General features: G+C 40.1%; 1 protein-coding gene across 2 annotated transcripts in view; it reads left to right on the top strand.

The window, feature by feature from the left end:
- Positions 1-13,978, top strand: part of agk (acylglycerol kinase) — a 49,922-nt gene that overhangs the window by 7,363 nt on the left and 28,581 nt on the right. The window contains exons 2-8 of one of the 2 annotated variants that reach the window (XM_087997287.1): positions 380-430; positions 1,498-1,537; positions 3,899-3,978; positions 5,480-5,555; positions 9,530-9,622; positions 13,120-13,152; positions 13,553-13,647. In XM_087997287.1, coding sequence (XP_087853413.1) covers positions 380-430; positions 1,498-1,537; positions 3,899-3,978; positions 5,480-5,555; positions 9,530-9,622; positions 13,120-13,152; positions 13,553-13,647 — 468 coding nt within the window. The remainder of the gene's footprint in view (positions 1-379; positions 431-1,497; positions 1,538-3,898; positions 3,979-5,479; positions 5,556-9,529; positions 9,623-13,119; positions 13,153-13,552; positions 13,648-13,978) is intronic. The other variant, XM_043709388.2, reaches the window with a different exon arrangement.

Here is a 13,978-nt window from a genome sequence, read left to right as displayed (position 1 = left end):
TAGACCCCACCCTATGATCAGGAGTGGGGGGGGATTAGACCCCGCACTTTGACCGGGGGAGTGGGGGGGGGATTAGACCCCGCCCGTTGACCGGGGTCATGAATTTAAACATTTATTAGGTCACCTCTTCACTTTCTCTGTGCAAAGGGCAACATTCTTAATTTTTCCAGCCTTTCCACAACTGAACACTGTCATCCTTGATAACATCCTAAACAACATTCTCTGAATTCTTTCTGTGGCCTTTACTACTTTTCTGATGCATCTTGCAAATTGTTCAAGACATTTCAGTTGAGGCTTAATGATCTGTATAGTTCTAACATGAATGTTTTCCTTTTATTTCTATGTTTCTATTTATAAACCCATATGATTTCTTCAACAGCACATCAATATTGCTTCCAACCTTTAAAGATGTGTGCGTGCAGGCACAAAGGTTTCTCCACTCAACTGTGCATTTTAAAAATGTGTCACGTATAGAGTACTATCTTAAAATATTTGTCTTTCCAAACTGTATCATTTCACATTTCTCTGCTGTGTTCTCCACCTACCATGCTTATGATCATTTCACCTTTATTTCTATGTCATCCTGAAGTCTATAACTATTGTCACCACTGTCTATCTTGTTGCCAAGTCTTGCACTCTATGTACACATTTTGCATAGTTTTTCCTTGCAACCGGGTTAGATTGTTTATTAAAATCTAAAGGAGAAATGAACCCCAAACTGACTTTTGTGGGACATTATTGCAAACCACCTGTCTGAAAAACATCCAATTCACTACAACCCTCTGCTCCCTGTCATTAAGCCAATTTAATATGGATATTGCTGTTTTCCCCTTAATTCCATTAGATTGTCACTTATCAACAAACCACCTGCTTTTTTTAATAGTCTTTTTTGGATTTGAAGTAGATTACTTGAACTTCCCACAATGACTTCTACCTGCCGCAGTTTTGCTAACTCATTTTGGATTATTTCTATAATGGCAGGTAATTGTCAAACCTAAGATCTTAAAATCAAACGAACTAGGTTGAGACCCTATAAATCAAATGAGTATGAAAAGGCAAATTAATCTAAATTTATCAGAGAGTTGGTTGTTCAAGGAGGCTAATATCAGTCCAAGGAAGAATTAATGCCAAAAAAAATCATTGTCTTATGATTGTCCAAGTGTTGCCTGAGGCATAACGCTATTGTAATTCTGTTTAAAACAGATATGCTATTTAAGTGTGATAAGCAAACAAGGCTCAAGATATTTGACTGGAGTTTACCCCATAATGGAACTGCTCAACAATTATAATTTTATAGTTAGTATTGGAACATTAACTATTCTGCCCAACTTTGAAGAACATTAAAAATATTATCAAGTTAAAAGTTAAAGTCTGGTGGAATATTTTCACACAAATGTTTCCAATCATTGGTATAAAGTTTATTATTAACAGTACTTTCAATAATAATGTTTGTAATTCCATATAGTCCCTTAACATATCTTCTAATGTATTATTTAGGGACAATCTCTTGCGCAGGGCAGCATGTCAACAGGCAGAGGTAAGGCATTCGGAAATTATTAGACTTTCTTTTGCTTATTAGTTAGCGTCTGTAATTAAACTGTGTAGTTGCCGAGGCTTTGGGTTAATTATTCAATTTATAATTTTTCTTGGGTTCTGAAAAGTAATCATATTGGACCTGAAATGTCAATGCTGTTTCTCCACAGATGCTGTCAGACCTCCTGAGTTTCTCCAGCACTTCCTGTTTGTATTGCAGAATGTATGTGGAGCTGAAAATGTGTTGCTGGAACAGCGCAGCAGGTCAGGCAGCATCCAGGGAACAGGAGAATCGACGTTTCGGACATAAGCCCTTCTCTTATGCCCGAAACGTCGATTCTCCTATGCCCGAAACGTCGATTCTCCTGTTCCCTGGATGCTGCCTGACCTGCTGCGCTGTTCCAGCAACACATTTTCAGCTCTGATCTCCAGCATCTGCAGACCTCACTTTCTCCTCGAAGAATGTATGTGGATACAACATTACAGTATCCAGTTCATGCAACATTGCATTTTTAATTGGGATGAATCTACCAGTTTATATTATCGTGACTAAACTTTGGATATAAAGGTAACATCTTTATTTTAAGGGCTATTTGGAAGAGACTGGTGCTGTCAAACCCAAAAGACTATTCAGTGCAAACCTGAAGGTTTTTTTAACAGTTCTATTGCCTAATAGTATACTTTTTGCTGCTTGGGTATCTTTTTGCTCTTGATCGCCTCTCGTTAGATGCAGATTTTAAGAAATGACTTTTATGTCCATTTGACTCTCTCATGGCATCATACCTCCTGCCAAACATTGAAGTTGCAAGAGCAATTAGCACATTACTAAACCTGTGCTCCAAGAGGACTATTGCTCCTAATGTATCTTTACCTACCTTGACTAAGGATTATGCTTTATTCTGCTACTTCGGACAACCTACTCCCATCCGATTGAAAAATGTGAGCAATCAATTTTTGCTGTTATTTTTGTAGGCTATTACCTATAGTAGATTCTATATGACTGTGTCAGCACCACAAACACGGTGTTTTCAGGAATGATTCAATAATCTCCTGTATAATTCCATAAAGCTTAACCTGAAAAGGTTGGTGAGATCCCTATCTCTAACTATTAGAGAGGCAGCATGACAGTATTCTGACACTGGTGTGTAGATTTGTTTTCCTGTTGTGTTGAATCTTGGGTTGCAAATGATCTGAAAGACCTGTGAAGATTTCTTCCATGAATCCTGAGACTTAGTTGTCTGACAGTTGAGTCTGAATATTTAAAATGTTCAGCTAGCTCCAAGTTAGGATCTTTAGCATATCTCAAAACCACAAATATGCATTTAATTTTAATATTTTTTTTGTAATTGCAATTTTAACACTTTCTGGCATTTTATTAGTGCATGACCTTGGTGCACCACTGGTATTAGCCTATATATAAACCCATGCAGATTATTGCACTTTTGTAAACTACAATGCATTTCTAGATTCTGTTTCTTCAACTGAACTGAGCACAAAGCTACCATTATATTGGCAGGTGTTGAACAGAATGGAAACTTAAAACTCTGAAATAAATAAATAAAAGTAAGCTGCTTATTTATGATGTTTAAAGTTTCAAAGCATTTTCTAGGTAGTAACTTGTTTGAGTTGATATGACAGTTAACCTACTCTCAAGGGCCTTTATTACCAACTTGAAAATTTTGTGATTTTATTAATATGTGTTTCATTGTATTAGCCAAGGTGAAATATTTTTAAATAACTAAACTAGGCAACATTAATGAAATATCAGATTGTTGATCAAAATTCCAACTTGTATTGTTAGATGCATTTTGTAGTTGCCTTTGTAAAGGGGTAGAGTGTAATTAACAGATCATGTTTTAACTTCATTGTCAGTGCTTAGCACTCCCATGTCAGGTATGGTATAGGTTAGATGTAAAGCAAAACTCCAGGCAGACTTTCCACCAAATCATTTCAATGTCAAGCACAGTATGTGCCCGATTTTGAGTGAAAATGTCCTCACTATTGCCCAAAAACAGGATAGGGTAGAAACCCCAACTGCACCAGTATATCATTTTTATTTCCAAATTTAATCATTTATAAACATTTCTTTGGTGAGACTGAGATTTTCAACCCAGTTGTCTGAATCCCGGCTGATTCCATGAGAGACTTTTGCTTTTCCTTCCTCAGTGTGCATACATTCTCTGATCAGCATTTTATGTTATTTTATTGTATTGAACCTATTTTCTTAAACACCCTGTTCAATGATGTTATTACATACCTCTGGAAAAGGTGGTACTTGAAGTCGGGCCTCCCAGTCCAGAGGTAGGGACACTACCACTGTGCCACAAAACAGCCATTTTTATTTAATATTTGTACTTCTGCTTAGGAATATGGAAACCAGCTACTGCCAATCAGTGCAAAGGTGAAGAAAGCCACTGTCTTTCTCAATCCTGCTGCTTGCAAAGGGTAAGAGATTTCTCTGAGGCTGTTTTATTAAATATTAAAGGATGGCAGTGTTTCTTATATTTCTCATTAGAAATATTGCATGCTCTGAATGTGGTTAATCACTTATTATTTATCAGCATTGTGGCAACAAAGAACAAAATTATTGTCAGTACTGTTTTAGTCTAGAGAATCATTAATACATCGTGCTTTAAGTCTTCCATTTTCACTAGCTCTAACAGTATATATCTGGATGATTTCTAATATGTTTATCTAGAAAATTAAACTGTGACCGTCTCCACAGTCAGATGTAACAGTAACAAAATGTAATCCCTCTGGCGTCTAAGTACATTCACAACACAATGAGTCAGAGTAGAAACTTGGATAAATACTCAGACTAATTATTGAAACATATTAAAGGCCTGATTATTTGAATATGTTACTTTGGCATCAAAATGAATGCAATATGCAATGCCACATCACTCTGCCTTTCATAAACTCAGGATACCCCAAAGTACTTCAATCAGAGCCACCTTTGAAGACTAGTCACCAGTGTAGTGTAGAAAACAGGACAAACTAATTTTTTTTAAAATTCCCACATTCTACAATGGAAACTATGTTAAAGGTGTAGTGTGGAAGCACTGTCAATGACAGATTGGAGAGAGTTACTGTCAGACTCTAATAAGTAGTTCAGCATCTGGTCCCAGTTGAAACTTTATTGCTGGAACAGCACAGCAGGTCAGGCAGCATCCAGGGAACAGGAGATTCGACGTTTCGGGCACAGGCCCTTCTTCAGGAATGAGCAGAGAGTGTTCAGCAGGAGAAGATAAAAGGTAGGGAGGAGGGACTTGGAGGAGGGGCGTTGGAAATGTGATAGGTGGAAAGAGGTCAAGGTGAGGGTGATAGGTCGGAGTAGGATGGAGGCGGAGAGGTCAAGAAGAAGACTGCAGGTCAGGAAGGCGGTGCCGGGCTGGAGGGATTCGGCTGAGACAAGGTGGGGGGAGGGGAGATGAAGAAACTGGTGAAGTCCAAGTTCATCCCCTGTGGTTGGAGGGTTCCCAGTCGGAAGATAAGACGCTCCTCCTCCGACCGTCGCGTTGTTGTGGTTTGGCGGTGGATGAGTCCAATGACCTGCATATCCTCGGTGGAGTGGGAGGGGGAGTTGAAATGCTGTGCTACAGGGTGGTTGGGTTGGTTCGTCCGGGTGGCCCAGAGGTGCTCTCTGAATCGCTCCGCAAGTAGGCGGCCTGTCTCCCCAATATAGAGGAGGCCACACCGGCTGCAGCGGATGCAGTAGATGATGTGGGTGGAGGTGCAGGTGAATCTGTGGCTGTGGGTGGAGGTGCAGGTGAATCTGTGGCTGTGGGTGGAGGTGCAGGTGAACTAATTTGTTTAATATGCAAATCGCTAGAACACTCTTGATTAACTTGTTAAAAGTATGTGTAAGTCCGCTGTTAGCACATCTTTTGAAAGTAGGGCTCAAGAAACTGCTTAATCCCAAATGTTTTATGTTTAATCTTTTCAGGAAAGCAAGAAATCTCTTTGAAAAGAATGCAGCACCAATTTTGCATCTTGCTGGACTTGATGTAACAGTGGTTAAGGTGAGAATTCAGTCAAAAAATTGGATCATGCATATGATTGCATTTTGAGTGACAGAAACCAAAGATGAAATGATGTCCAGTTATTAATTTTCACCCTGAGATATGTAGCACATGTTCAAGGATCACAAAGATAGCTGGTTCACAATCTTTAATGCATGAATCCTAATAGATGAAAATAAAGACTTAATTTAACTAATTCGATGAATCTGAAAAATAGCTATTTATCTGAAGTTGGGATTTGAGATATGCTGCTTAGAGTGAGAACTTATTCACAAGACTTGTCTTGACTTCTAACTTGCAATGGTCACATTAGGCTGCAAAATGAAGGGTTAAGTACATTCTAAAATATTGGTGACTCTTACAAGTGGATTGCTACAATAAAGCAGTACATGGTAAAGTAGTTATTTGTGACTGGCCAGCAGATTACTGATTGTAGCTGAATATTCCCTTGTATAATGTCTGCATAAACCAGATAGGGTTCTACTATCTGAATGTTCACAAGCAAAATACTATGGATGTTAGAAATCTAAAATTAAAAACAAAAATCACGACATTCTCAGCAGATCTGGCAAATGCAGTAAAATAGAAAGCACAAGTTAAATAGAAGATTGTTGAACTTAGAGTTCAAAAGACTATTTAGTGCCTTTTCGATAGATGCAGTCCCAGTGTTCAGCTTTGTTGCAGCAGACCAAGGACAGAAAAGTCAGAGTGGGCTAAAAGTTGAGAATGTTCAAAAGGTTCATAATTATTAGTAGCAGGGAGGTCAGTCGGCCGAATGACCAATTTTATTGATGCCAGCAAAACAAATTCAATTCCCACACCAACTGAGGTCACATTAAAGTTCTGTCTTCTCAACCTCACCTCCTGTCCAAGGTGTAGCGACCCTCAGGTTAAACTCACCACCAGTTATCTCTCTCTAACCAGAGAGCAGCCCTATAACCCTGTGGGGTGAAGGCACCTTTCCCTTTATTGTGCAAGTGTGTCTCTCAAATAGTTGGCAGAGTGCCTTCATTTTAAGACAAGGCGCTTCAGATTGTTTAAATCAACTTGCTCAGAAATGTTATTACACATCTCTACTGCAGAAGGGACTTGAACCTAGGCCTCCTGGTCCAGAGGCAGGCCCACTATCACCACACCATGTCAGGCCTATGCTGAGCAGCTGTGGCTCATTACACCTTCATGGGTCCTGAAAACAGTGGTTTAGAAACATAAAAACAGGAATATGCCATTCAGTCATTTGAGGAGGAGAAAGTGAGGACTGCAGATACTGGAGATCAGAGTCAAGAGTGTGGTGCTGGAAAAGCACAGTAGGTGAGACAGCATCCAAGGAGCAGGAGAATAGACATTTCAGGCATAGGCCCTTCAATCAGGAATGAGGCCTTGGGCCGGAGGGGCTGAGAGATAATTGGGAGGGGGTTGGGGCTGCAGGGAAGGTAGCTGAGAAGGCAGTAGGTAGATGAAGGTGAGGGAGAAGGTGATAGGTCGGATAGGAGGGTGGAGCAGATAGATGGGAAAGATGATAGACTGGTCAAGAGGATGGTGCCGGGTTGAAGGCTTAGGATTGTGATAAGGTGGGGAGAGGGGAAATAAGGAAATTGTTGAAATCCACATTAATCCCATGTAGTTGCAGGGTCGCAAGGTGGAACTTGAGGCATTCTTCCTCCAGGTGTCGCGTGGTTAGGGTTTGGAGATGGAGGTGGATCTGAATGGCCTTGGTGGAGTGGGAGAGGGAGTTGAAATGTTGGGATGGTGGGGTTGGTTGGTGTGGGTGTCCTAGAGATGTTCCCTGAAACAATCCACAAGTTAGTGTCCTTTCTCCCCAATGTAGAGGAGACCACATTGGGTGCAATGGATACAGTGAATGCCATTTGTGGAGGTACAGGTAAATTTCGGTTGAATGTAGAAGGATCCTTTGGGGTCTTGGGCGGAGGTGTAGGTACAGATTTTGCAATTCCTGCAGTGGCAGGAGTGATAGGGAGGGGGCGGCGTTGATCTGACAAGGGAGTCGTGGAGGGAATGGTCTCCAAAATGCTGTGGGTTCTATGTGCCGTTATGCTAGAATTCAGTGATACCTGAAAATTGTCCAAAGAATGTACAGTGTTTACAGCATTCTTACTCAAAGAAGTGACCTACTTTGTTGCCATTGAGTGAATGACAGATTAGGAAGAAAGTGCTTTCATGATGTTTAGCTGTTGGCTTTCTGCCTGCATCCAGAATCCTCGAAAACCTTCCTTTTCAGAGCTTCAACCATAAATGGAGTTAGGGGGACAGGTCTTAGGGGGGCCTACCATGAGTATTCTTTCCCCCTATGGGCTGCCTTATGTGATCAGGTTAGTAGAGTTCAGGAATGCGTGATGATGTGTACACACAAAATGAAGAAATTATTCTTTTGAGCTGAATGTCATAACGATGTTAGTAAACTAATACTTCTACAAGAAAATAGGGATTGAGCTCCTCTGCATATAAATTCATGGTAATATGTACAAGTATTTTCTTAAAGTGAGAAGGAAGATAAAACAGAATGTTTACTAGATTGTATTACTGAAAGGTGGTGCACTTTGTTATCTTTGTTGAACTGCTATAATAATTAAAATTTTTCTGATACTGATTCCAGGTTAACTGTTATGATAATTGCTACCTCCTCCCTGTGGTTCTATGAAGCTTATTTCAAAGAAGGCCAATCTCAAGCTCATATCCTTCAATACAATTTCATTGACCCCAACTGAGAAATTATTCATTTTCTAAATTCTTGCACTCTTTACTGCTTTTGAAACTTCAAATAATACTGCCTGTCATGTGTTTTAAATTATACTGTAGCACCTGGCGTTTTGTCCACAATATTAAAAGAGGCTAATCTTAAAATTGCATACTGGATTGGTGCTGTAGGTCTCAGTAATTTATGTTCCATGTACTGCCCTACTTCTGATCATGAGTAGTACAGACTGTAAAATTTCAGCTATTGGCCAAACAGCATGGTTTTGGTACTCTTTGGGCAATCCCCTCTATTTGGACTAAATGTTTCAGACAGCACATGATGAACCTTTCAGCTGAACCATGACAGAGTGGTATAGAGTTAAAATCAGCAACTACAAGTGGCCAGAAGTAGCAGTAGACAAGGCTTCAGAAGTACCTCTGTAACTATTATGAATCCAAACTTGCATCTTCCCTCCAGAGAATCGATATGGTTAGGACTATCCCTTGAAATAAATTGCTGCGCTCAATAAAGTTGATCCCTGAAATAAACTGATTAATCTATGGCAAAACTTAACCACACTTCTAAATCTTGAGATAATTTTGTCTCCAGACTATCCAAGATTTCGTTTGAGATGACATGTCAGGCAGCAAGAAGAGAGAGAGTTTGATGCTAATAAGCATTGGAGAGCTCAGTGAAGACCAACAGCAACTTGACAAGATTTTTAAAATATAAATTAGCTCTGAGTAATTACAGAAAATGACAGAACTGGTAGTACATTTAAATAAGCCTGAACATTGGAATTTTATTTGGTGACCAAAATCTGACCTTGTAATATCTAAAGACTGAAACCAATCAACTTATGAACACTTTAGGAGGCCAAGAACTGATGGTATAGAATGTTTAACCCCTGGAAGCGACTAAATAAGAGGGCATATTTTTAGTTTTAGTTTATAAATTCCATCTGCTGCATGTAGTAATGACGTTCGTCCTGCTACATCTACCTTCTATCCTCAGTAGTTTCACTGAGGCCTCTTAGTTCTTTGTGTCATATTCCTCTTTTTACCTGTTGTTCTCTCTGAAATGTTATATTGTTTAACCTCTCTGAATAAGCTACAAAATATCTTAAGGTTTTGTCCCTGTTTGCTTGATTTGTAATTGGAATCAATAACATTTGAGGATTTACTTTAAAATGTAGTGAAATGTGTTGGGTTTGCTGAGCTTGTCGTTGTTCTACATGTTTTGAACAACTCAAGTGATCTTGTCCCTGTTCCTGTTGCAGACTGATTATGAGGGCCAGGCAAAGAAACTCTTGGAGTTGATGGAAAACACTGATATGATTATTGTTGCTGGAGGGGATGGCACCTTACAAGAGGTATGGTAAAATTTTGAAGTATCAGTCCTGTGCAGATATGCACCCATATGATATTTTATAATTTAAACATATTTACTCTGAAATGGCGCACAGTTGACAGAAAGGGAAGATGTTGGCTGAATTAATTTCATCCAAAGGTCCCCACTGATGGAAATGTCGTTTTGGGAAGATGTTGTGCATGGGAGTGGGAGGATGTAAGTTTGATTCTTAGCTTATAAAGAGCCAATGGAGTTCAGAAAGAAACCACTGTAAAATCACCCTGTTACCTCGTAGCAGATTGACATTGGCTTTCCTCCAAGCTGAGAATTGGTGCATGTGGGAAAGCAGAATATCTGCTTGTGGCTGGATATAGAGTATTTTGATTATAAACTCAGCAATGGATCTTCCTGCTATCATCCTTGATTTTCCTGCAACCTTGTGTAGAATTTCTGTAAGTTCAGCATTTCCAGGACTTGATTAGATTCTCTACAGTGTGGAAACAGGCCCTTTGGCCCAACAAGCCCACACCGACCCTCCAAAGTGTAACCCACCCAGACCCATTTCCATCTGACTAATGCACCTAACACTATGGGCAATTTAGCATGGCCAATTCACCTGACCTGCACATCTTTGGACTGTGGGAGGATACCGGAGCACCTGGAGGAAACCCACGCAGTCCTGGGGAGAACGTGCAAACTCCACACAGAATTGAGCCCGGGTCCCTGGCGCTGTGAGGTTGCAAAGCTAACCACTGAGCGACCGTGCCGCCCCATGTGATGAAAGTTGATTTTTGTTGTTTATCCATGGTGACCCATGTAGGAAATTGTGTCCAGATTGGTGGTACTCCCTGACGTGTCTGTAGTTGTTGACTGACACACATGGCAGCTTAAAAATGTGTTGCTGGAAAAACGCAGCAGGTCAGGCAGCATCAAAGGAACAGGAGAATCTTCTTCCTGAAGAAGGGTTTATGCCTGAAATGTCGATTCTCCTGTTCCTTTGATGCTGCCTGACCTGCTGCGCTTTTCCAGCAACACATTTTCAGCTCTGATCTCCAGCATCTGCAGTCCTCACTTTCTGCTAAAAGAGTACTCTCAACTGCACATAATTAGGTATTACACCCAGGGCTTATGGAGTTGGAACATTTGCTTTGATAAGAATGTTGTTTTGTCCTGTCTTTCTTTTCCTTGACACTTCTTCGCTCAGGTTATCCTCCTTTACTTAGAATTGACAAGAAGTTACTATTCAAGATGCAGTAATTGTGATTCAGTATCAGAACTGATTGATTAGAGGAAGGAATGAATCAAATGTGGAGTATCTAGAAGTTTGTTATGGAGTCATAGGGTTATACAGCTTGGAAACAGCCCTTTGGTCCAACTCATCCATGATGACTAGATATCCTAAATAAATCTAGTTCCATTTGCCAGCATTTGGCCCATATCTCTCTAAATCCTTCCTATTCATGCACACATCCAGATGCCTTTTAAATGTTATAATTGTACCAGCCTCCACCACTTCCTCTGGCAGCTCGTTCCATACACACACTATTCTCTGTGTGAAAAAGTTGCCCCTTAGGTTTTTTAAATCTTTCCCCTCTCACCTTAAACCTATACTGTCTAGTTTGGACTCTAGTTTAATGTAGGTAAATGTGAGGTACTGCATTTTCGAAAGGCAATTCAGAGCAGGATTAATACACTTAATGCTAAGGTTCTGGGGAGTGTTGCTGAACAAGAGACCTTGAAGTGCACGTTCATTGTTCCCTGAAAGTGAAGTCGCAAGTAGATGGGGTAGTAAAGAAGGCATTTGGTATGCTTGCCTTTAATTGTCAGAGCATTGAGTATAGGAGTGGGAGGTCATGTTGCAGTTGTACAGGAAGTTTGTTTAGGCCATTTTGGAATATTGTGTGCAATTCTGGTCTCCCTGCTCTTAGAAGAATGTTGTGAAATTTGAAAGGGTTCAGAAGATATTGCCAGGGCTGAAGGGCTTGAGCTACAGGGAGAGGGTGAATAGGTTGGGGCTATTCTTCCTGGAGAGTCGGAGGCTGAGGGGTGATCTTATAGAGGTTTATAAAATCATGAGGGGTATGGATAGGGAAAATAGACAAGGTCTTTTCCCCAGGGTAGGGGAGTCCAAAACTAAAAGGCATAGTTTTAAGGTGAGCGGTGAACGATTTAAAAGAAATCTTAGGGGCAACATTTTCATGCAGTGGGTGGTGTGTATATGGAATGAGCTGCCAGAAGAAGTGGTGAAATCTAGTACAATTACAACATTTAAAAAACATCTGGATGGGAATATGAATAGGAAAGGTTTAGTGGGCGGCACGGTGGCACAGTGGTTAGCACTGCTGCCTCACAGCGCCAGAGACCCGGGTTCAATTCCCGCCTCAGGCGACTGACTGTGTGGAGTTTGCACGTTCTCCCCGTGTCTGCGTGGGTTTCCTCCGGGTGCTCCGGTTTCCTCCCACCATCCAAAGATGTGCAGGGTCAGGTGAATTGGCCATACTAAATTGCCTGTAGTGTTAGGTAAGGGGTAAATGTAGGGGTAGGGGTATGGGTGGGTTTCGCTTCGGCGGGTTGGTGTGGACTTGTTGGGCCGAAGGGCCTGTTTCCACACTGTAATCTAATCTTAGAGGGATATTGGCCAAGTGCTGGAAAATGGGACTAGACTAATTTAGGATATCTGGTCGGTATAAGCGAGTTGGACTGAAGTGTCTGTTTCCATGCTGTACATCTCTATGCCTCCTATATTCATATCCAAATGATTATATAAAAGACAGGTGGACCCAGCACCAATATTTGCGGCACATCACTGGTCATTGGCCTCCGTCCTTAAAAACCCCCCACCTTCACCCTCTGTCTCCTACTTTCGAGCCAATTTTGTATCAAATTGAATGCTCTGCTGAAATCCATATATGGACAATGTCTACTGCTCTGCCTTCATGAAGCTTCTTTGTCTCTTCTTCAAAAAAACTCAACCAAGTTAGTATGACATGATATCTCATACACCCAAGACAAATGACTAATTGGCATTCCTTCGTAGCACCTTTTACTATTAGTGATCATTTCAAACATTCTATTTCTTTGCGTTCATTGAAAATTGTTCATTATAAATACAAGTGACAAAAATGTTTTAGCCAGCTAGACTGGCCTTTGGCTCTTTTTCGTGGAACTGACCTCCTTCACAAAATACTTATGACTGGATAAATACTTGAAGCTCAGACACAGCTGATGGTTGCTGCCACTGATTCATATAATATAACAAAAATTGGTGTTTTGCAAAAATTGAATCTGTATGTAATAGAACAGGGTCTAATCTTGTAAAACACTTTTCTGCAAGTGCCAAATATGTATGTGTGTAATGATGATTGCATGCCAATATCGAACTCTTGCACATGTTACATCAACTGACATTATACTGAATTTTATTAAGTAACCTGAAATCTGTTGGAGGGCAACAAACACTTTGCTGTAGAGGTACTGATGCTGGATGGTGCTTTCACCATTTTATCTTTAAACATTTAGGTAATAACTGGACTTCTTCGTCGAGAGGATGAGGTAAGCATTTAATATCATGGTTCATTATTAAGACTCACTGTGTACTGGTGCAAATACATAGAATAAGAATTATAATTCTTGTCTTGAGTGTAAAAGCAGGGAAGACAGTCACCATTCCAAAGAGAACCAATTTGTAGAAAGTACCTGTTTTTAAAACTACTTACTCGCATCTTTTTAAACATAGAGACATGTTAATATTTTAGCTGTTGAGATGATGAGCCTGATTAGAAGGTCATTTTCCATTTTCAGGAGTGCAGTATTGGATTTGAGGAGATAAAATAATTAGTCAGCAATAATCTTTCTCATTTGACCACTGATCGCTTAAGAAAACACTCACTGTTTCGAGTTTTATGGAGAGAAAAATACGTTTATATATTTGCTGTGTTTGTATTCTTCTTAGGCTGTCTTTAGCAGGATCCCCATAGGATTTATTCCATTGGGAAAGATGAATTCCTTGAGCCAGTCACTGTATTCTACCAACAAAGAACAGGCCAGGTAAAATACAACTAAAGTTTTGAGTTACTGTAACAAGGAAATATAGATTATGGGACATGGTTAGATTGTAAGAAGCTAATACATTCTTAGCTTTGTGTCTAGTTGTGTGTAAAGTGATTGTGAATCAGCTTTCCTCTTGGTTTCCTGTGGGCAGCATTCCATTTTGTTCCTGGTCACTAATGTTAGAATTATTAACGTGTTGCTAAATGTTAATGCTGTGTTTTATTATGATTAATGGAAAAGGGGAGAGATGATGTCCACCCTTACAATTTCACATTTTCAGCAAGTGAAATCAGGATATGTCGCATTCTTCTGTTACCCTCATTCCACT

The sequence above is a fragment of the Chiloscyllium plagiosum genome, unplaced genomic scaffold (genome assembly GCF_037043375.1).
Source record: "Chiloscyllium plagiosum isolate Xiang-an unplaced genomic scaffold, Cpla_swu_hap1 HiC_scaffold_19, whole genome shotgun sequence".
Lineage (NCBI taxonomy): Eukaryota > Metazoa > Chordata > Chondrichthyes > Orectolobiformes > Hemiscylliidae > Chiloscyllium > Chiloscyllium plagiosum.
The sequence above is the reverse complement of the archived record's forward strand: the minus strand, read 5'-3'. Positions and strand labels throughout refer to the sequence as shown.